Source organism: Bos indicus, chromosome 19, assembly GCF_029378745.1.
Source record: "Bos indicus isolate NIAB-ARS_2022 breed Sahiwal x Tharparkar chromosome 19, NIAB-ARS_B.indTharparkar_mat_pri_1.0, whole genome shotgun sequence".
Taxonomy (NCBI): Eukaryota; Metazoa; Chordata; class Mammalia; order Artiodactyla; family Bovidae; genus Bos; species Bos indicus.
Genome location: NC_091778.1, coordinates 14155404 through 14176919, shown reverse-complemented (window position 1 = coordinate 14176919; position 21516 = coordinate 14155404). Strand labels below are relative to the sequence as shown.

At 45.5% G+C, this 21516-nt stretch overlaps 3 protein-coding genes across 22 annotated transcripts in view; 1 reads left to right on the top strand and 2 right to left on the bottom strand.

Moving 5' to 3' along the window:
- GGNBP2 (gametogenetin binding protein 2) overlaps positions 1-6648 on the bottom strand; it is a 33146-nt gene extending 26498 nt beyond the window's left edge. For 2 of the 6 annotated variants that reach the window (XM_019981758.2, XM_070772623.1), the window contains exons 1-2: positions 6466-6647; positions 5727-5934 (exon numbers count right to left, since the gene is read on the bottom strand). In XM_019981758.2, the coding sequence (XP_019837317.1) occupies positions 5727-5819 (93 nt within the window). In that variant the 5' untranslated portion in view covers positions 5820-5934; positions 6466-6647. Of the gene's footprint in view, positions 1-5726; positions 6097-6465 lie in introns of those variants that run through there. The other 4 variants (XM_070772624.1, XM_019981762.2, XM_019981764.2 and 1 more) reach the window with 4 other exon arrangements.
- A 78-nt stretch (positions 6649-6726) lies between these two features.
- Positions 6727-21516, top strand: part of MYO19 (myosin XIX) — a 44519-nt gene continuing 29729 nt past the window's right edge. For 3 of the 5 annotated variants that reach the window (XM_070772608.1, XM_019981613.2, XM_070772607.1), the window contains exons 1-3: positions 17660-17803; positions 18430-18587; positions 19795-19948. In XM_070772608.1, the coding sequence (XP_070628709.1) occupies positions 19937-19948 (12 nt within the window). In that variant the 5' untranslated portion in view covers positions 17660-17803; positions 18430-18587; positions 19795-19936. Of the gene's footprint in view, positions 6879-17659; positions 17804-18429; positions 18588-18652; positions 18991-19794; positions 19949-21516 lie in introns of those variants that run through there. The other 2 variants (XM_070772605.1, XM_070772606.1) reach the window with 2 other exon arrangements.
- PIGW (phosphatidylinositol glycan anchor biosynthesis class W) lies at positions 14001-18034 on the bottom strand. Of its 11 annotated transcripts, none has more exons than XM_070772615.1 (4): positions 17530-17604; positions 16789-16914; positions 16284-16425; positions 14001-16034 (listed from the first exon to the last, which is right to left on the bottom strand). In XM_070772615.1, exon 4 carries the CDS (start codon positions 16024-16026, stop codon positions 14515-14517), a length of 1512 nt encoding a protein of 503 aa, XP_070628716.1. In that variant the 5' UTR covers positions 16027-16034; positions 16284-16425; positions 16789-16914; positions 17530-17604; the 3' UTR covers positions 14001-14514. The 11 variants fall into 11 exon arrangements, with proteins under 11 accessions (XP_070628716.1, XP_070628711.1, XP_070628715.1 ...); XM_070772610.1 differs by lacking the exon at positions 17530-17604 and adding an exon at positions 17076-17215; XM_070772614.1 differs by lacking the exon at positions 17530-17604 and adding an exon at positions 17088-17183.

The window sequence follows — 21516 nt, the reverse complement described above, 5'->3', positions numbered from 1 at the left end:
TTTTACTATGTTGGAAGTTTCTTCTTCCATACATATAGACTGCATGTCCATAGCTCATGGTTTTAGGATCAATTACCCAATTTTTAGGCTAACCAACTTGTCACCAGTTTTTGGTGTCTTATCCCCAAAGACTGATGGTAGTAATAATAAAGACATTTAACGTAGCTTTATGTATACTAGCCATGGTTCTGAGCACTGTCATATATTAACTTTGCCAACAATACAAAATAAAATTGGTTACTAGTCTCAACAATCCTGGTATTAGAAATCCTGGCCCATAAAAACTGAAAAAAGAACAGTACAATTAACTCACATGTTCTCTGGAGTCACTACATGGTTTAAAACACAAATAAATTTAACTCATCAAGTCATAAAAAAAGGTACAAAATAAACCATGTAACTCACTAGAACATTGCAAGTCACTCCAATCTACCATTTAAACAACTAATACTTTGATTTACATTTTCACTTGCTTGATCCATATATACATCATTTCACTACATATTAATTGCCACCATTAAACAAAAAACAACTGAGACAATTACCTATACTATTTTAAAATCAAAGTTATTCAATTTACCAAATCAATGTCTCTCCAGTTCATAGGTGAAATCCTAAATTCTGACTCTGTATAAGTAAATTTTTTATTCTGATCAGCTGTACTTTATTGTTTTAATAATTAAAGCAGAGGACTGAGTGCACACCTGTATCTTAAAATCCACCAGCTGACCTTTAAAATATATGTTTATAAAATTTAATAGGGGCTTCCCTGTGATAAAGAATCCGGCTTCCAATGCAGGAGACACGGGTTCAATCCCTGATCCAGGAGGATCAAGCCTCAGGGCAACGAAGCCTGCATGCCACAACTACCGACCCCATGCTCTAGAGCCTGGGAGCCGTAACGCTAAGGACCACGCACCCTACGGTGTGTGCTCCGTAAGCAAGAGAAGCCACCGCAATAAGAAGCTTGCACACTACAACAAAAAGTAGCCCCAGCTGGCCACAACTAGAGAAAAGCCCATGCAGCAATGAAGACCCAGCATAGCCATAAATAAATAAATAAAATTTAATGAATAATACCTAATTCTCGAATCCTTTTTAAAAAGTCAATAAAGAACAGGGTTAAAATGTTTGAAACAGAACCCTCATTTCCAACCATTTCATTTTTACCTAACTAGTACAGACAAATGTAAAGATCAAGTATATTACTGTGTCTTTCCTGTGTTTCACTGGCTTGAATAATACTAAATTTTCTCTTGTACATACACAACTGGGCTCCTGAGCACGCATGCACACACTCACACACATATTCAATACCGCCCCAATTAGAAACTCCACGCTCACACTAAATAATTATTGTCCTTGCCTTTCCCTTTCAACAATGGCTTTTTACTTTGCTGTTTACTGGCCAATCACTATATGCTCTTCAATGATGACAACAAAATAAGAAAAAGGGAAAAAATAAAAAGAGAAAGATAAGAGGACAGTGGAACTATTTTTCCTCATTCTTTAAAATCACTTCCCTGACTTATTCTTCAGATCCTAGGTTACCCAAAGGAAGAGTCACGTAAAGTACTTCAGGTGTGGTCTCACAGAGGAATCATTAATGTCTGGCTTCATGATGAGGTTGCCTATCCCTAGGCTTGCCAAAAATAGAACAAGTCATTGTCCTGCAATTACTGCTTTATAAAGTTTATTGAATCCATTACCCACTTTCACTCTTAAGTACCTGTCCTGGTTTCTTCTGACCACAAATAATCTGTTCCTAGCGTATTCTCACAAGCTCTAATCCAACAATACTGTTTGTATTTATTAAAAATCCCTGTCCCTTTAGTTTTACTTTTTTACTTCTTCATTTTCACAGCCATCTGTAACATCTATCACCTTTGGTAAATTAAAAACTTAATCAAGAATTGAAAACAGGTGAATTTCCCTGGTGGGCCAGTGGTTAAGACTCTGAGCTCCTAAAGCAGGCGGCATGGGTTCAATCCCTGGTCAGGAAACTAAGATCCCTCATGCCATGACACACATGGTCTAGCTTAAAATATAAAATAAATAAATAAAGATCTAAGTTTTGGGTTTTTTTTTTTTTTTTTAAGCAAACAATACTAAACTTGTAACTGATGCTAACTACCTAATCCTCAAAAGGACACACTACATTTTTCATCTTTTTAAAGTCTCAAAAACCCTTATCAGAGCTTCTAGTCCATTTAGATTGGTTTGAATTAGGAGGGTAAACTGTGTTCCACATTGTAGTAACTTGACAGTATGTATCAAGAATTTTATAGAAGATTTTTATCCTTTGATCCACTAATTTTCCTTTGAAAAGCCAGAAAAAATTGTTAACGCAAACAATGCATTATTTATGCATAATTCATATTAAGAATGTTATTCATAGCAAAAACTAGGACTACCTCTAAGTCCAACAAAGGAGGAATGATTACATCCTGGAATGTCATACAACAAAGTATTGCAAGGCCATTAACACTGCTTAAGAATAACAAAAGAAAATGTTCTTAATATTACATTCAGTGAAAAGCAGCAAGATAGGAAGTGTTACAGAAGATGACATATCTCAACTCTGAATCTCTATGTTTCTATGATGGGAACTACATGAAATGCTGCTCTATAATCTCAGCTATCTCTGGGAAGCAGGGTAAAGGATAATTTGTTTTGTTTTGCAACTATTTTTCAAGATTATATTATAAGGAGTATATATTCTGACTATTAATTCCTTCTAAAAATACTTTAAAAACGGTAATTCTTCAAAGAAAATGTGTTAGCCGCTCAGTCTTGTCCGCAACCCCACAGACTGTAGCCCACTGGGCTCCTCTGTCCATAGAATTATCTAGGCAAGAATACTGGAGTGGGGTGCCATATCCTTCTCCAGGGGATCTTCCCGACCCAGGGATCAAATCTGGGTCTCCTGCATTGCAGGCAGATTCTTTACCATCTAAGCCACTAGGGAAGCCCCAATTCTTCAAAGATGTCTTTAAAATAAAATCTGTATTCTGTCTATCTGCTATTCTATAATTCTAATAACACTGAAAAGCATTTTAGCTACACAGCATACCATTTTCCTAAATATTCCACCAGTTTACTTACTTGGGATTTTTCTCAAACACACCTATATCAGCACTGTACTCAAGTACTCAAACCCAATGAACTGCCATGAGTCTTTTAAATGTGGCTGCAACATACCACATAAAAGAGGAGGCTACTTCCTCATCTACAAGCTTGTTAATTTCATTTTACAAATCCAACTTAAAATCGCTAGTTTACCCCAGGCTAGAGCTTTTGGCTTCTGCAAGGATAAACATTTGTAACTGACTGTAAACATTGTAACTAGACTTAACACCTAGAAGTTAACAAGGTTCTAAGACTTGAAATAATCACACAATGTTTCCTCAGAGGATTACCTATGGAGTCTAGGAACAAAGATCAAACCAAAAGTTACCTTCAGGGATACAATGTCATCAAACTATCAAGGACCCAGTGCTGAGCATAACCCTCTGTTGCAAGCTTGCTTCCTCCCTCTTCCTCAACAGGTGTTTGCTCTACACTCTTCCTTTAAGTATTGTCTGGTAGAACAGTTCTGAAACTTGTTTCCCTAAATATAATGGACACTTGACAAGATTTTACACAAACCAGCATTCAGTGACATATGTAAGTTCCATAACAAAGCAATGAAGAGTCCCACTCATTTCCTAGTGATAAAAACCTTTCCAGAGTAAAGATACATAAAAAAATAAGATGCTGCTTAAGATACTTAAATTAAGCAAGCCTAAATTTTATTTGCCTGGGTCACAAGTCCACCATACAATAAAAGCAAAACTCTATTGCCAGGTCAGTCCAATCCCAACTTCCCTAGAGAAGTAACAATAATAAATCACAGTGCAGGTTACATCTTTTTCTGAGGAAAATTTTGGAAATTCATTCAGAAGAGAGTTTAAGAACACCCCAAAGTTGCCTATTTTAAAAAACTATTTAATGGATATATCAATGCCACGTCCATATTAAAGGTGACTCTGTGAACATAAGAAGAGACTCATAAGTGTCTTAAATTTTTGTAAATACTCAAATCTTAGGTTGATTTCCCCTGTTTTGATAGTGTACACTCAATAGTAACCTTACATCCAAATTTTTTTTAACTTCAAAGATTATCTAGGACAATAAACACAAAAGGTTGATACCAAACTATAAGCTCTAGAAAAGTATCTGTGTTGGAGGGAGAGAGAAGAAAGAAAATTATCAATAAATGAACTCATATTAATTTTCAAATTGAGAAATCCTTCATTTAATTTGATCAGAGTGCTAATTTTTTAAAAAACACTTTTTAAAATACAAGTCCATTATACTTTTAATGCAAAAGGTGCAGTAATCATGACCAAAGCATACAAGTACACTTTCTAATGAAAACAAAGTCTATGTACCTTATGTGAGCCCAATCATTCTTTTTCCATGAAAAAAGAAAAATGCACTTAGGTAATTATAGATGCTTTCACTTAAAAAGTTCTAACAAATTAAGTCATTCAATAGCTCTTCTAATGCTTTTTAAAGGTACTGCAGCTCAATCAAGTCTTAATTGAGACTGGCAAACAGAAAGGCATAGAGTGACATCTCTACAATGACTTGCATTTTACACAAAATTTGAAAAAAGTTCAGTAGGTATTTGCAAAAAAGAAATTCAGGAGCAAAACACACCAACCACCTTTGAAAAGGAAAAAAGGCAAAGGCTACCGCCTTTGATGAAGACACTTAGTTAACACCTTATCAAAACGCAAATGTATAATCCAAAGCTTCAGCATCATCAAAATGCACATTTCAAGATTCTCAGAAAAGGTCCATTTCATTTCTTAAGAAATTGTGATAAGCGACTGCACTCATTTCCTGTTCAGATTCAAATTTCTGCCATTTCCTTCTAAAGGAAACACTACAGCAACCCAGGGCAGAGGGTCTGTAATGCTGTACCACCATCAACTCTAAAAAAGGAAAACTACTCAGAACTGGGTTTTGACATTCAAGATGAGCCATCAGCCTTTTATAATGCCCTTACACATTCAATATTGTGGCTTCTTTAGGAAAAGCTACCTGTAAATTCAATAATCATTAATACCAAGAAAGCCCGTTTTGAAGAGTCATGGCCTCGCAATACAATCATTTCCAACAGTTTTAATGGACTAGGCATATTGAGACTCTAGCGAAATCAGATCCTTTTAGTGGGATCTTTCCTGTACAAGAGCATGTCACCCTGCCCTCCGTAATTATGCTTTATGGAGTGAGAGCTGTAGTATTAAGCTAGAAAATAGACAGGTAGCAGTGCAGCTGCGACATTTCCAGATAATTAAGCCTCCCCGAGGGTAGGTGGTTTCTGTAAGGAATAGGCCCTGGACGCCCGAGATCCTTCAGCCCCTCTCCGAGGAGCGTGCTTTGGGTAAAAGCACCATCTCCGAAAGGGAAAGGGTGAAGGAAGAGAGCGGCAAAGGAGGAGTAACAGCCGGAGAGAGGGGCTCTCAGTGCGGGTGGAGCGCCAACCTAGGGGCCCGCGGACGTTACCAAACGACCCACTGCAAAGGCGAGTTTGTGGGGCCTGCCGGAGAGAAGGCCTCGCCTAGGAGTTGCAACACACTCTTTTCTCCAGTGCGCAGCGCTCGGCCTGGGGGAGGGGGAGGAGGGGAAACAGCTGCCAGGGGAGCGGCGAGCCCGGCCCGGCCCGGCCCGCTCACCGTGAGGGTGTCGTCTATGTAGAGGGGAATCTGCCTCCTCTCGAAGGGGAATTCCTCCTCCCCGTCCCTGCACACAGCCACCAGTCGCGCCATCGTCCCTGACGCTGCCGTTGCCACCGTCACCACCTCCTCCCAGCTGCTGCTGCTGCTGCTGCTGCTGCCGCCGCCGCTCCTGCCGCTGCCGCTGCCGCCTCCTCCCAGCTCCTGCCTGCAACAGCCAAACCCCGCGAGCGTAAGCACCCGCCGCCGCGCAGCACATTCGCCACGGGGAGGAGGCGGGGGGAGAGGGAGAGCAGCAGGAGGGGACGGGAGAGCTGGGCTGCGTTTCCCATCACCCGATTCCACACGCGCTCAGCCAATCAGCGGCGAGCAGCGCGGGGACCCGCCCCCTCGCGCCGTTCTCCCTACCCCCCCCCACCCAGCCCGCCGGCCTCCAGTCAGGGTCCAAAGGAGAGGCGGAAGGGACCTGGCGGCTCCGGGGCTTCCCCCAGCGGGTCAGCGGAGTCCCGGGTCTAGGACGCCACCCCCAGCTTCCGCTCCTCAGCCCACGGCCCGCGGCCCAGGAGCCCTCAGCCCACCCCCCACACACAGCTGACCCCTTCTCCCCCTTTAAGGGCGGGCCCCGCCCCATCAGTCCCCTGGGCTGCAGTTGCCCAGCGCGACCCCGCCCCTGGGAGGGGTCGACCCCGCCTCAGCTCTGCGGAGTCCGCGGGGGAGGCACAGACCCTCCCCTCCTCACCCTTCTCGGAGGAGGCCTCCCGCTTCTGACCTTCACCGCTTGCGTGGTCGCCTCCCTGACCCCCCACCTCGGCTCCCCGTTACCGGCTGACGAGGCCCGCGTCGGGGCCGGCCTGGGCGGGAGCGCGGCTCAGAATGCCGTTTCCTCTCCAGGCTCAGTCAGCCGCTCGCGCCACGGGGGAGTGGGGGAGGGAGGGTGGGGGGGACGTGGGGAGGGTGGGGCGGGGCGGGGCCGAGCGAGCCGGGCGGGGCCCCACCTCCTCTCGCGAGACTCCAGGCGCGCTCCAGGATCGCCCCTTTCGAAACCCTGGCGGAGGGGGTGGGGTGCTCCCCCGGCAGCCTCCTGACGCGTGACCTGCGCCCTCCCGGGAGTCTAGCTACTCAAATAAACCCGAAATAGGGCTGTTAGGAGGGGTGAGTAGGCCTCCCCTCAGTCCTCCGCTGTGTGGGGCCCGGGAACCGCCCTCCCGAGGGCGGAGGGTAGACGGGAGCGGAGCCGAGGGTACTCCGCCGAGGGTTGGGGCCCAGTGAGGACTTGGGTAAGTGAAGTCAGGGGGGAGCCGAGACTTTTCAAAACCAGTGAGAGCAAAAGGTGGGAGTCGGCGGAGGGGAGACGTGCATCTGGGGACTGAACGACAGACTAGGCTGGGTTTCCAGGCCCTTGACGCCGCTTTCCCTGACGCCCTGGTTCTTCAGAAGCTAGCCGCTTCCCAGACTCAGGTTGAGATCCCTCCGACAGGGACAGAAAATACATTAAGTGCTGACAGTTTTTTGTTGTTGTTACACTGTGCCGATAGTGGCTTGTGTACGCGTCCTGGGCAGAGAAACTTATTGGGTCCGGTTAATATTAACCTAGACACTCAGAAAGGACAACAGATCCCTCGGGCAAAGTGCTGGTGCTGGCCAAAGGCCCTTCCCTCTGACCCTCTTCCGAGAATCAGAGCTACCGTCAAGACAAATTCATGCACACACTGCGTGCCATGGTATACTCGGTTCTTACCTTGGAGGCGTTAGAGTCCTGTTTGTAAAGCCAATATAGTTGTCGGGAATATTTTTTTGCCTGTGAAAAGTCTTGACGATTTTAAGACTCACTCCATCGGATGCTCTTACAACTAACTAATCCTGGTGATCTGTATTTCCTGGTAGAATAGGCTAGAGCTGTGATACTGACTTTAAAAAGTATTTTGGTCATCACATTAAGTCTTAGAGATTCGCAACAAAAAAACCCATAGTGCATGCAACCCCTTAGCCATGTTGACTTACGACATTGTGTGGTCACTGTTAGGGTAGGTGACATAATAAACTGGAAGAACCATTGTTCAGTCCCAAAGGTGTGATTATCCAGTAAGTATTTATGTCCTTAGCCATGTTAGGAGAGCAGAAGAGTGTGTGGTCTTTAGCTTAAATTCAGTAGGCATATAGGATTGCATTAAGTTCTGACAAATTAGACTACATAGCCAAAATATGGACAGTTTTAGAGAATCTTGTGTTTTATGTAAAACACCCGTAAGGAAAAAGAATAAGGTGGCTTCTAAAATCTGAAAGTGCTCCTATAACGACTGTCAATTAATGTACCTAATGTACCTTTCAAACTTTCTTTGGATGATGGTTGGTAAAGGGCATTGAAAATATAAGTTCAATGTATAGGTGCTAATTTTAATAACTTTCATGACTGAGTACACACTGGGTACTAGCAAAGAGTATTCACCTTGGGGGTTTATAAGTTTAAAAAAAGGCATTAAAACCCAGATATAAAACTTAAAATGAGGAGACTACAGCAATGTCTTTCCATCTGAGATTACTTCCCATGATTTGGATTTGTCTTCTAGATCCACTGAGCACACCGTGTAGTATTTTTGACAATGTTTCACATACTATTTAATAATGGACTTCTTATAAGGCTAAAGAGTTAATATACTTGATAAATTGCTCTTTCTCAGGGAGGTCCCTGGGTGCTACAAATAAGACAAAATCAACATTTGAGGGGAAAATGCTTAGCAAATTACTTCACTGCAAAACAACTTTTTAGAATTTTTAACCTTGTATCTTCTTCAGTTTAGAGCAGGCATTCATTTTTTTCACTATTGGTCTGCAGCTATATTTAGCTGAAGCAAATATATTTAGTGCTACAGCAAATGTTTCATGACTAAGGATCTGCCTTCAGAGAGCTTATCTTTGATAAAACGATTGCATTTTTAAAAGAGCCAGTTGTTGCCTTTTTAAATTTCAATACTGGCATTGTGAAGGGCAAAGCTGAAAATTTTTTAAGGCTAAGAGAAAGCAGGCAGTTAACAACAGAAGACCTTTTGCTGGTACCTCATAAGGAACAGTTGGTGCGATGGAGATGCGATATCATATCACATTCTCCATAAAAATACCATTCTTTTTCTTCTTTGGCAGGTCCACGATGTGTGAGAAGCCAAGGGCAAAACTCAGACATGATGAGATATGACTAGTCTCCAAGCTACCTGGGTTTAAAAGCAATAAAGGATACTGATTTGTTCCTTATATTCCTGTGTTCATAGAGGAATTCCTAGGGAGCAAAGTATGTTCTTATATAATTTACACAACATATTGGACAAGGTGCTCAATAAAAATAAAACATTGTCATCTACTGAACACAAAACTATTAATACATATGTAGTAGACATCCCCAGTTTATAATAGTGTAAAATTAAAGTCATGGGAATGAGTCACTTTCTGAAGGTCACAAATAAGTCCTAAACTAGATTATATTCTCTCTTCTTTGTCCCTCACTTCTCTCCTCAAAAATTGATAGTTGAAGATTAAAATACCTACTGTTGTTTTCACTATAATAACCTCATTGTTTTATGTGGTAGTAAAATCAACAGCAAAATCTTATTACTTAATTTACCACAGTTGTCCAGATCTGAGTATTTGTGAATTGGGTTTTCTTTTTCGTGACCTGACAGTGGGAAGTTCTATTATATCTGTCAAAAATAGGGACAGATTTTCCCCACTAAAAGAAATTTGTAAAGGAAAAATAATGTCCACAAGTTAAAATAGAAGCCACATTAGGGCAGGGTGTTATTTTCTGTTGTTTCCCCAGCACCTGTATCTAGCACATTGGAACTTAGTAAATATTTATTTAATGATCTCTTTCTCTTCTGTAAAGTAAAATCAAATCAGATTGGTTTACTTTGTTATTTTTTATGAAGGTAATTTCATTAACTTTCTCTTCCATGACTTTCCTAATTGGAGGTGGAAAAAACATATAGTACATTTTGTTCTTAGTTATGATTCAGTATCTATAATTGGGAGACAGACTTACTGAAAGATATTTAAGACCTGGGACAAGAAGCAGCAGACCAATTAGACACATGGTCATTAAGTCACCAAATACTTTTAAAATTACTCTTTTAGTGAGAACAATATGGTTAGAGCCTCTCAGCCCTCCTAAAATGCTTTGAACAGGTCAATTGTAGGATATTAGTACTGTGACACGGCAGGAAAACCAGTCACCATTGCTGCTGCTGCTGCGTCGCTTCAGTCGCGTCCGACTCTGTGCGACCCCATAGACGGCAGCCCACCAGGGTCCCCCGTCCCTGGGATTCTCCAGGCAAGAACACCGGAGTGGGTTGCCATTTCCTTCTCCAATGCATGGAAGTGAAAGGTGAAAGTGAAGTCGCTCAGTCGTCTCCGACTTTTAGCGACCCCATGGACTGCAGCCTACCAGGCTCCTCCGTCCATGGGATTTTCCAGGCAAGAGTACTGGAGTGGGGTGCTATCGCCTTCTCTGCTTAATTTACATACTACAATCTTGGTTAAATTTCAAGTCTTCCTTATTAATCAGAAATAAAATCTAATCTTTTGTTTTTAATAGCAACATAACTATTCAATATGTTCTTTTTTGAGGGGGAAATTTCTTTCAATAGATTACCTCCAAATATAACTGTAGTTAGCAAGGATAAAATGCTACCTAAGCACTGAGCGACTGATCTGATCTGATCTGAAGCACTAAATTCAGTTCAGTTTAGTCGCTCAGTCGTGTCCGACTCTGCGACCCCATGAATCGCTGCACTCCAGGCCTCCCTGTCCATCACAAACTCCCAGAGTTCACTCAGACTCACATCTATCGAGTCAGTGATGCCATCCAGCCATCTCATCCTCTGTCGTCCCCTTCTGCCCCCAATCCCTCCCAGCAACAGAGTCCTTTCCAATGAGTCAACTCTTTGCATGAGGTGGCCAAAGTACTGGAGTTTCAGCTTTAGCATCAGTCCTTCCAAAGAAATCCCAGGGCTGATCTCCTTCAGAATGGACTGGTTGGATCTCCTTGCAGTCCGAGGGACTCTCAAGAGTCTTCTCCAACACCACAGTTCAAAAAGCATCAATTCTTCGGCACTCAGCTTTCTTCACAGTCCAACTCTCACATCCATACATGGCCACTGGAAAAACCATAGCCTTGACTAGACGGACCTTTGTTGGCAAAGAAATGTCTCTGCTTTTGAATATGCTATCTGGGTTGGTCATAACTATTCTTCCAAGGAGTAAGCATCTTTTAATTTCATGGCTGCAGTCACCATCTGCAGTGATTTTGGAGCCCCCAAAAATAAAGTCTGACACTGTTTCCACTGTTTCTCCATCTATTTCCCATGAAGTGATGGGACCAGATGTCATGATCTTCGTTTTCTGAATATTGAGTTTTAAGCCAACTTTTTCACTCTCCTCTTTCACCTTCATCAAGAGGCTTTTTAGTTCCTCTTCACTTTCTGCCATAAGGATGGTGTCATCTGCATATCTGAGGTTATTGATATTTCTCCTGGCAATCTTGATTCCAGCTTGTGCTTCTTCCAGCCCAGCGTTTCTCATGATGTACTCTGCATAAAAGTTAAATAAGCAGGGTGATAATATACAGCCTTGACGTACTCCTTTTCCTATTTGGAACCAGTCTGTTCCATGTCCAGTTCTAACTGTTGCTTCCTGACCTGCATACAAATTTCTCAAGAGGCAGATCAGGTGGTCTGGTATTCTCATCTCTTTCAGAATTTTCCACAGTTTCTTGTGATCCACACAGTCAAAGGCTTTGGCATAGTCAATAAAGCAGAAATAGATGTTTTTCTGGAACTCTCTTGCTTTTCCCATGATCCAGCAGATGTTGGCAATTTGGTCTCTGGTTCCTCTGCCTTTTCTAAAACCAGCTTGAACATCTGGAAGTTCACGGTTCACATATTGCTGAAGCCTGGCTTGGAGAATTTTGAGCATTACTTTACTAACACGTGAGATGAGTGCAATTGTGCGGTAGTTTGAGCATTCTTTGGCATTGCCTTTCTTTGGGATTGGAATGAAAACTGACCTTTTCCAGTCCTGTGGCCACTGCTGAGTTTTCCAAATTTGCTGGCATATTGAGTGCAGCACTTTCACAGCATCATCTTTCAGTATTTGGAATAGCTCAACTGGAATTCCATCACCTCCACTAGCTTTGTTCATAGTGATGCTTTCTAAGGCCCACTGGACTTCACATTCCAGGATATCTGGCTCTAGGTGAGCGATCACACCATCGTGATTATCTGGGTCGTGAAGATCTTTTTTGTACAGTTCTTCTGTGTATTTTTGCCACCTCTTCTTAATATCTTCTGCTTCTGTTAGGTCCATACCATTTCTGTCCTTTATTGCGCCCGTCTTTGCATGAAATGTCCCCTCGGTATCTCTAATTTTCTTGAAGAGATCTCTAGTCTTTCCCATTCTGTTGTTTTCCTCTATTTCTTTGCATTGATTTCTGAAGAAGGCTTTCTTATCTCTTCTTGCTATTCTTTGGAACTCTGCATTCAGATGCTTATATCTTTCCTTTTCTCCTTTGCTTTTCGCTTCTCTTCTTTTCACAGCTATTTATAAGGCCTCCCCAGACAGCCATTTTGCTTTTTTGCATTTCTTTTCCATGGGGATGGTCTTGATCCCTGTCTCCTGTACAATGTCATGGACCTCATTCCATAGTTCATCAGGCACTCTATGTATCAGATCTAGTCCTTTAAATCTATTTCTCACTTCCACTGTATAAAGGATTTGATTTAGGTCATACCTGAATGGTCTAGTAATTTTCCCTACTTTTTTCAATTTCAGTCTGAATTTGGCAATAAGGAGTTCATGATCTGAGCCACAGTCAGCTCCTGGTCTTGATTTTGTTGACTGTATAGAGCTTCTCCATCTTTGGCTGCAAAGAATATAATCAATCTGATTTCGGTGTTGACCATCTGGTGATGTCAATGTGTAGAGTCTTCTCTTGTGTTGTTGGAAGAGGGTATTTGCTATGACCAGTGCATTTTCTTGGCAAAACTCTATTAGTCTTTGCCCTGCTTCTTTCCTATTCCAAGGCCAAATTTGACTGTTACTCCAGGTGTTTCTTGACTTCCTACTTTTGCATTCCAGTCCCCTATAATGAAAAGGACGTCTTTTTTGGGTGTTAGTTCTAAAAGGTCTTGTAGGTCTTCATAGAACCATTCAACTTCAGCTTCTTCAGCATTACTGGTTGAAGAATTTTTTAAGTTGATGAGGACCAAATTAGTCCTCATCAACTTAAGAATTTAAACTCATTAGTACAATAATCATGTTTGCTGTTGACCCCTCTCCCTTACTAGCATCAGACCCTCTGCTCCCTAGACACACAAACACTAACTCTTCATTCCACCCATCGACTCTAGCTCAAAAAAAAAAAAAATTAACCATCTGTGGGGAAAAGTTTCTTCACTCTATTGTAAAGTCAGTTCTTGATTTGACACTTTTGGCAACCTATATTTCATTGACTTAGCACAGTTTATAACAGTTTAATGTGTTTCCCCCATTAGATTGCAAGCTCCAAGATATCAGGAACCTTTTGTTTATCATCACTAGCAACTGCTGCTGCTGAGTTGTTCCCGTCCTCTCCGACTCTGTGCGACCCCGTAGACAGCAGCCTACCAGGCTTGGGTGGGCTGGGATTCTCCAGGCAAGAACACTGGAGTGGATTGCCATTCCTTCTCCATTGCATGAAAGTGAAAAGTGAAAGAAGTTGCTCAGTCCTGTCCGACTCTTAGCGACCCCATGGACTGCAGCCCACCAGGCTTCTCTGTCCATGGGATTTTCCAGGCAAGAGTACTGGAATGGGGTGCCATTGCCTTCTCCAATCCCTAGCAGAGAGCAGGCTAAAAAAAATGAGTCTCACTGCAAAACTATTGTCTCATAATTATTAAGCTTGTAAATCACAACAAATAATTCAATATATTCTTTAGGGCATTTGGGTCCTCCCTCGTGGCTCAGAAGGTAAAGAATCCACCTGCAATGCAAGAGACCTGAGTTCAATCCCTGATTCAGGAAGGTCTCCTGCAGAAGGGAATGGCTACCCACTCCAATATTCTTGCCTGGAGAATTCCATGGACAGAAGAGCCTGGCAAGCTCCTGGGGTCAAAAAGAGTTCGACACCTGAGCAACTAACACATTCTTCTTTGGAGCATTTAGCTGTTTTGTGATCTTTTAAGTATTTGACTTTAAACATTTGCTTTCTTATACCGAGTCTTTTTTAAAGATTAAAATTAAGCAGTACTGTTGACAGTTCCACAACTGAGATATTTTAATGTAAATATTATAAAATACATACAATAGAAAATACAGAATGGTAATAGGTGATACAAGACAGAAAGTAAAAGGGGCTTTCCTGGCAGTCCAGTGGTTAAGACTCCCCACTTCCACTGCAGGGGACAAAGGTAATCCCTGGTGAAGGAACTAAGATCCTTTGTGCTTCTCAACCGCCCCCCCCCCAAAAAGATACAATGTAAAAAATCCTCCTTCCTACCCTCCAATCTTCCAGTGTCACAACTGTAAACACAACAGCTTCTTTAAAATAACTAAAATTTAGAAGTATTCTAACAAGTCACAAGGCTTTGTTTCTTCTATATTGATTTTACAGTGTTGACATACATGTAAAGTATTAAGCATCACTACTGTTAAAGCAGGAATGAAACTTTAACCCTGGATTGACAGATGCCCATTTTCTTCACACTTTATATTTATTCTTCCTCATTAACATAATATTGCTCAAAACATATAGTACCCCTATTGATCACCAAAATTTGATTGTCTTGTCTTGCAAGTGTAGCACATATATAATTAAGCAGTTGGTAAACATGTAGAGATTGAGCAGGCACAAGGCCCAAGGGGTACTGCTGTGTAATGTATCTATGGAAAGGTTGACTAGACCAGTTGTTACATTTGACAGCAAGAAAAAAAGTAACTGGTTTCTGTTCATTGCTGTGATTAAACAGAGAGTGGGTTCCTTTCTTTTGGCGTCAGAGACTATGGATTCCAAATGCTTTTTATTTGCAGTGGGTGACTGGATAAGTTTCCAAGAACATGGTACTGCTGCCTCTTTAATTACAAATTTGGCAAAACTCAAAATTATATCACCCAGTAATAAACTACTAAGAAGGATCAGGCAAGAAGCAACTATCCAAATACAAAAAGCTAAATTGGCCATTCTTCGAGATGCTACTTCTACATTTACCTGAACTATGTAAAGAGAAATGAAAAGGCCAATAGCTGTCAATAGAATACAGTATGCTACTTTTATCCAGTCTTTGATATGTGACCTTTTTTTAAGCACATATAACCCTGTTTGAACACCAGCCATGTGTACTGCCACGTACCCCAAGATAGAGATGATTCCTTCTCGGTTGGCATTTAATAAACCAACCCTTGTGCCACTACCATCAGTGCCATACAAAATTAAACTTTTCAGGGGGGTAAAATCAAGGGCTAGCTGGTATAATGCAGCAATGCTGATGGCCACAACCCAGGACCTATTCAGGGGGCAAATAATCAAAAGCAGTGATGTGATCAGTTTCACAGCTATTAAGGTGAAGAAAAAGTTCCAGTGAACACCATATTCAGTTAAATGTTCCTGATAGTCTACGGATTTTATAGCAACTAATCGCCCCACTCCTAGGAAAACTAATGGCCAAAGAGAGTACAGTGACTTTGTAAGATAACAGAATCTGGAGCCTTTTGTATATTTTCTCCTAACCTCTGGAGAAACCATTGCAGACCCAAAAATAAAGCCCCCTACTCCATAATCCATTGCTCCTGTCCCGTAGAGCTCGGTTTTGGCATATCTTCTGGGAAATAGTGGGAAGTCCACAGCCAAAATGGCAACAGCAGTAAAGGCACTGTTAACGACACGGAAACAGGAGATGGCTGGAATGTGTTCTGATTCTAGACTGACTTTCAAGAATTTTTCACAGATTTTCTGGAAAGGCATTCTGGCATAGCAAGTTCTTCTGCAGTATATTTCATAGAGCAGCCCTGCCCCAAGGATGATTGCAACAAGATACTCGAGGAGGACAAATGAAGAGAAAATGGTCAAAGTGGTGACCAGGGGAACTATCAGGAAAGCAAAGTCAACCAAGAATCGAGTCCTCGAGTTATGTAAAGAAGAACATAATTGCTGTGAGAGAATGATCAGGAGTCCTCTACACAGGATGCAGAGTGCAGGCAGGCACAAGCCCTCGGTGATCTCCAGCACGCTCGTTCCATTCTGGTTACTGACAAAAGCTTCCTTCATCTGCTTTTGAGACATTTTTTCTTCTTCCTATGAAAACAAGAGCAAAGGGATGCATTTGTGAAAACCAACCCTTCTGTGGGATTGGCATATAGATGCACCTGACTGGATTTTACTTATTCCTGAATTTCAGAGCAGAATCTAGGACTTGAGATTCCCCTCCAAGGATTGTTGGAAGAAGCCTAATATATGAAGATAAAGATGTCCTACTAATAGAATGAAATTACTGGTTAAAAAGCTTTAGCTGGGGGGAAAAAAAAAGCTTTAGCTGGGACTTGCCTGGTGGTCCAGTGGTTGGGAGTCCACCTTAAGAGTGCAGGGGATACCGGTTCGATCCCAGGTCCCGGAAGATTCCACATGCCACAGGGCAACTAGGCCTGCGCCACAAGCACTGAAGCCGGATACGTCCTGGAGCCCCTACACAACAAAAAGAAGCCACTGCAGTGAGAAGCCTGCGCACCCACAAGTAGAGAGAGAGTAGTCCCTACACTCTGCAAAGAGAGAAAGCCCTCCCACAGCAAGGAAGACCCAGAACTGCTAAAAAAAAAACACAGTACACTGTCATGAAAACAATGTAATGAAAATTAAACACACCTAACTAATGATTTCGAGTCCAATATGTGGGGGGAGAAGAGGGATGAGGAAAGAGAAGGTGCTTAAGTACACTTTGGATTTGGGGGCCCCAGTTTCTGTCCCGAGCCTCTCTGAACCTCCTGCCTCCAGCACAAAATGCGAACCCTCCAGGGATCCCCCGAGCTCCCCAGGCTGCTTGCTCCTCACCTCCTTTACAAGGTGTAGGTAGAGTGGAATGGACGCTAATCACGGAGGAGGAGTAGGGACCGTAAATACATGCTAGTGTTAATTGTTTTAACGGCTACAAAACGCCTCTCCGCCCCACGTCCATGTCTGAAAAGCGGCACACGGGAAACACACGTCAGTCAAACAAGAACCAGCCCGAGAATGCACGTTTGAGGGATGGCCTATGGGGACCCAACCACCCGAGAAGAAACCGATCCGAACCGGCTGGCCTTTAAAAAAAGAGCTCTTTTCCTAACAGACATGCGCACCGGTCCTCAAACCTCACGTGCTCCTGGGGTTTCAGCGCACCGCGTCACTGGGCTGGAGAGCTGGTACCCGCGCCGCCGCGGGAAGCGCGGAAGCCCGCCACTTCCGCCTCGCGAGCGGCGCTTCCGGCCGAGATGGGGCGGGGCGGCCCGCGCTCCCAGGCCCCGCCCACCGCGCGGCCCCGCCCCAGAGGGTGCCAGTTTCCCACGCCCCGCCTGTTCCCCGCGCGCCTCAGGCCCTCTGGGTCTCCGGCTCGGCCAGCCCAGGTCCTGACTCCGTGGCCCGGGCCGCTGGCAAGCCGGTCTGTCAGAGGCGCCCGGGAGGAAACGGGTCCCGCACCCCACCACTGGCCATCAGACCCCGCGGCGAGCGTCAGGGCGCCCGGTCTCCCGGCTGGGAGACCCACAGTCCCGCGAGGGCCCCGGGGCCCCTCCGTCCGTCCCCGTTCCCTCGCACCTCACCGCGGGCTCTAAAGTACCCAGTCCCGGAGCAAGCCCTCGGCTCCGGATCCTGGCGTCCCGGGCGGGCCACGTGCGCCCGGCTGTCGCGCGCCCCGCCCCCGGGGAGGAGCCCGCCGGCTCCCGGCCACTCGGCCCGAGGCGCGGCGCCCGCAGCCTTCCCGGCGCCTCCCCGGCCGGCGCCCGCCCTCTGCTTCGCAGGCCCTTCCCGCTGCCCTCACCCGGCCCGCCCGTCTGTCTTTCCTGTCCGGCCGGCGGGGGCCGTGGGACCGGTGAGTGCCACCCCGCAGCCGGGCCCGAAGGAACCGGGGAGGCCAGTGGGCCCCCGCGGCGCTGGAGAAGGGGGCGCCCCTCTTTTCCCCTTTCCAGAGCGCGGGCTTCACTTCGCCCTTTCGGTTTTGACCCTCTCGTATCCCAGGAGGAGGAAGCCCGGCTCTCTGCCTTTTGCTCCAGGACAAGGACCCTCCGGGGTCACGCCTTACCGTGCCTGCAGGGGCGGCCTGGGGTGCAGGGAGGTCCCACTCCTGCTGCGCGCCTTTCCCCTCCTGGAGACCTGGGAGGGGGGCCCCGGGAGGCGTGCAGGCAGCTGCGCCCTTGGCTGGGGGGTCACGTCCACCTTCCCGAGAAGGACGGACTGTCCCCGTGCCCAGTGTTTCCGGAGTGGCATCCCAGTCCTGGGCCCGGCGGCAGCTTGCCGGGACCGGGAGTGCCCGGTTCCCGCCGGGAAGCTGCGGGCGGGGCCGGCCGGGCTCCCGGGACCCTTACCCCGCCAGTCTCGTCTGCCCGGAGGCTGGGGGAGGGGGCGGGGGGGAGGGAGGAGTTGATAATCAGGTTGCCACTTGCCTGGCCCTGCCTAGGGGCTTTCGTCTATTCATTCCTGTCTCCCTCCTGCCCACAGTGGTCACGCCCTTTTCAGAAATTCTCGGCTGGTAATCGCGAAGCCGACGCGGAACAAGAGCTCGGGGAACCTGGAGAAAACCGCTTCCATCTGACTTGATTCTGGCAGGAAGTGGGCTCCGTATCGTAATAACCAACATTTGCCAAGCGCTCTCAAAGGTACTATCTCGTTGATCCTTAACTCGGCCTTGTGAGGTCTGGATATTAGTAGTCCTTTTTGCAAAGGAAAACACGGAATAAGGCTTAGGTCCTGTGAACTGCATTTTTGAGGGGTTGTGGGCTCTGGATTCTAACTACACAATCTGCTGTATTCCCCTCTGATCCCTTCTCTTAAGACGAACTTTCCATTGAGGGAACTTCGTTGGCCTTGAGTCTCCAGAGCCCTCTGCACAGCTGTCGCCTGGATGGGGTACAGTCAGTGTCCAGAGTGAATGTGTCCACCACAGTCTTGATGCCCTCCTCTGCCTACATTGTCCTTTTTCCTGTTTTCTTGGAGGTCCCCCATTCCTGAGTTCTTTGAAAGGCTCAATGTATTCAGAGTCTCAAGAAACTTTCCTCCAAGGTCAGTCCATTACCAGCACCCCTCATCCTCATCCCTCCTTGCTGGGGATGTGTGGGGCCTGGGAAATTCTAAGAGTCACTCACAGTTTTTCAGAGATTGGCCCAAACCCAGCCTCAAGACACCCCCCTCTCAGATGGACTCTCCTCCTCCAAAAGCTTGGCCTTCTTAAAGCTGACACTGAACTGTTCCACATAATCAGTGCTCCCGAATGGATCATCCATTCTTCTTACTAACAATATTTCTCCTCTAAATGAATATTCAAATTTGGACTTTGTAGAGTGCTTTCACCCAATTGACCTTCACAGCCGCTCCCTGCAAAGTAGCTTTTGCAAATGAGGAGTGAAGGCAGGCAGGGAAGGTGAGGTGGCTGGTCAGGTGAAAGACTGAGCTATGGTTTCTGTCCCACACAACCGCTTTCCTGGAATATCAAGAATTGACTCCAGCCTTCCTGCCCCACTGAATACTGGCTGTACTAAGATGAAATATTTCTGTGTGCCCGAGAGGCTTCTCTGCTTTCCAGTGTCCTCACCCTCCATGGCACACTGACCCAGAAGATTTGCAGCCCCACCCCAAACCCTGTAGTGAAACTGGCCCTGAAGGAGCCCGAGGAGGCTCTGGAGGCTCTTGTAAAAGTTTCCTTCATTCCCTAATTGGCAGGGGGCAGGACAGAGTCTTCCTCTCTGCCCAGGCTCACCCTGGGTCTCATTTTAGTTCCTGGTGCTCGGTGGGAGGAGCAGGACTGAGTCACCTTGGAGAAACCCTCATCACCTGTATGCGGCCCTTATCTTCTGTCTTCTACCACAGGCTCTGGGGTGGCTTGTCTCAGAGATTCCTTGGGAGCTGAGCCCTTCGCAGGATCCATGCCCCAGCCTGTGCCCCCATGACCAGGTGGATAGCATTCCTCGTACCCGCGACCCAGAATCCTGGCTGACCACACTGAAGCAGGATGCTCCAGCAGGTAAAGTCCTCACCCTAAGATAACCCAGACCCTCAAGTACCTAAGGCAGCTCGGCCTCTTTCGTTTACCCGAATGATGCTTCCACTGCCCTGACCTGGAATGGAGGGAAAGACCCCTTTAAAGGCCTTTCTTCTTTTCTGTCTTCAGAGAGGCACCTCGCTGCCTTTTGTCTGTTGCTGAGAAGCTCTTCCTGATACCTAATTTGAATCTCTCCTGTTGTGGTTTTTAGCTCTTTTCCCTAGGATGGGTAAGACAAGCTGGGTGAGGGAATCCTTGGAGTGTTTTGGTGACCTTACAAGCCTGAACCTGTGAGGGAGTCCTGAGAGATGCTCCCCACAGCCTGAATTGTATAGACAAGTTGGAAGCCTGGGGCTTCCAAGAGGAGGTGTTCTTTAAAGCTGAGCCTTAAAGAAGTAAGAGTTGGGACTTCCTTGGCAGTCCAGTGGTTAAGACTCTGCACTCCCATCGCAAAGGGCACTGGTTCAACCCCTGGTTGGGGAACTCAGATCCTGCATGCCACATGGCTCAGCCAGAAAAAAGAAAGAGTAGGAATTAGTCAAATGGAGAAGGAAAGTAAGCAGTCCAGGCAGAGTCAGCCTGTGCAGAAATGTGGGAGAAGATGACCTATGTGGAAATAGACAAGAATTCTGATGAATGGATCACAGGGAACATGGGGAATGGGATGTGAAACCCGCCCTTCACTGTGGGCCTCTGCCGCTAAAGGCTCCTATGGCCCCAGGCCTGCAGGATTCCAAATCACCCTTCCCTGTGGTGCCTCACCTCCTACCCATATCATCCTTCACTTGCAGCTCTTGGTCCAGAGAGAATGCCAGATGTTAGCTGAATTTTTTTATTTACTGAGTGTTGGCATTGGGCCATGGAGAAGGAAATGGCAACCCACTCCAGCATTCTTGCTTGGAGAATCCCATGGACAGAGGAGCCTAGTGGGCTACAGTCCATGAGGTCGCACAGAGTTGGACACGAGTGAAGCAACTTAGCAGCAGCCGCAGCAGCCGTTGGGCCAAGGCAGATGTTTAAGATGATTCCTGGACTAGTGGAGTCCCAGGCAAGTAAGACAGGATAACTGAATGTGAGGTCAGCCAGCCTCAAAGGAACCCTGGTAGACTCTGCTGCTTGACCTCTTGATCCTTTGGCTCATGAAACAGGCTTGGAGGCCAGAGAGCAGGCAGCACAGCTACCTGCTCCAGGCTTTTTTTTTTTTTTTTTTGCAGAGGGAGCTTTTTTATTGTGCATTTTTAACTTCTTTCTCATTTAAAAAACAGTAATGTTTATCAGGGCTTCCCTTGTTGGCTCAGCAGTAAAGAATCCACCTGCAATGCAGGAGATGACAGTTCGATCCCTGGGTTGGGAACATCCCCTGGAGAAGGAAATGGCAACTCACTCTAGTATTCTTGCCTGGGAAATCCTATGAACAGAGGAGTCTGCCAGGCTGCAGTCTGTGGGGTCACAAAAGAGTCAGACATGACTTAGCAATTAAACAACAACCATGTTTATCAAAACTGTACTAGCAGCTGCTCCGTGTTGCGCTCTTGCTGTATAGTAAGCAC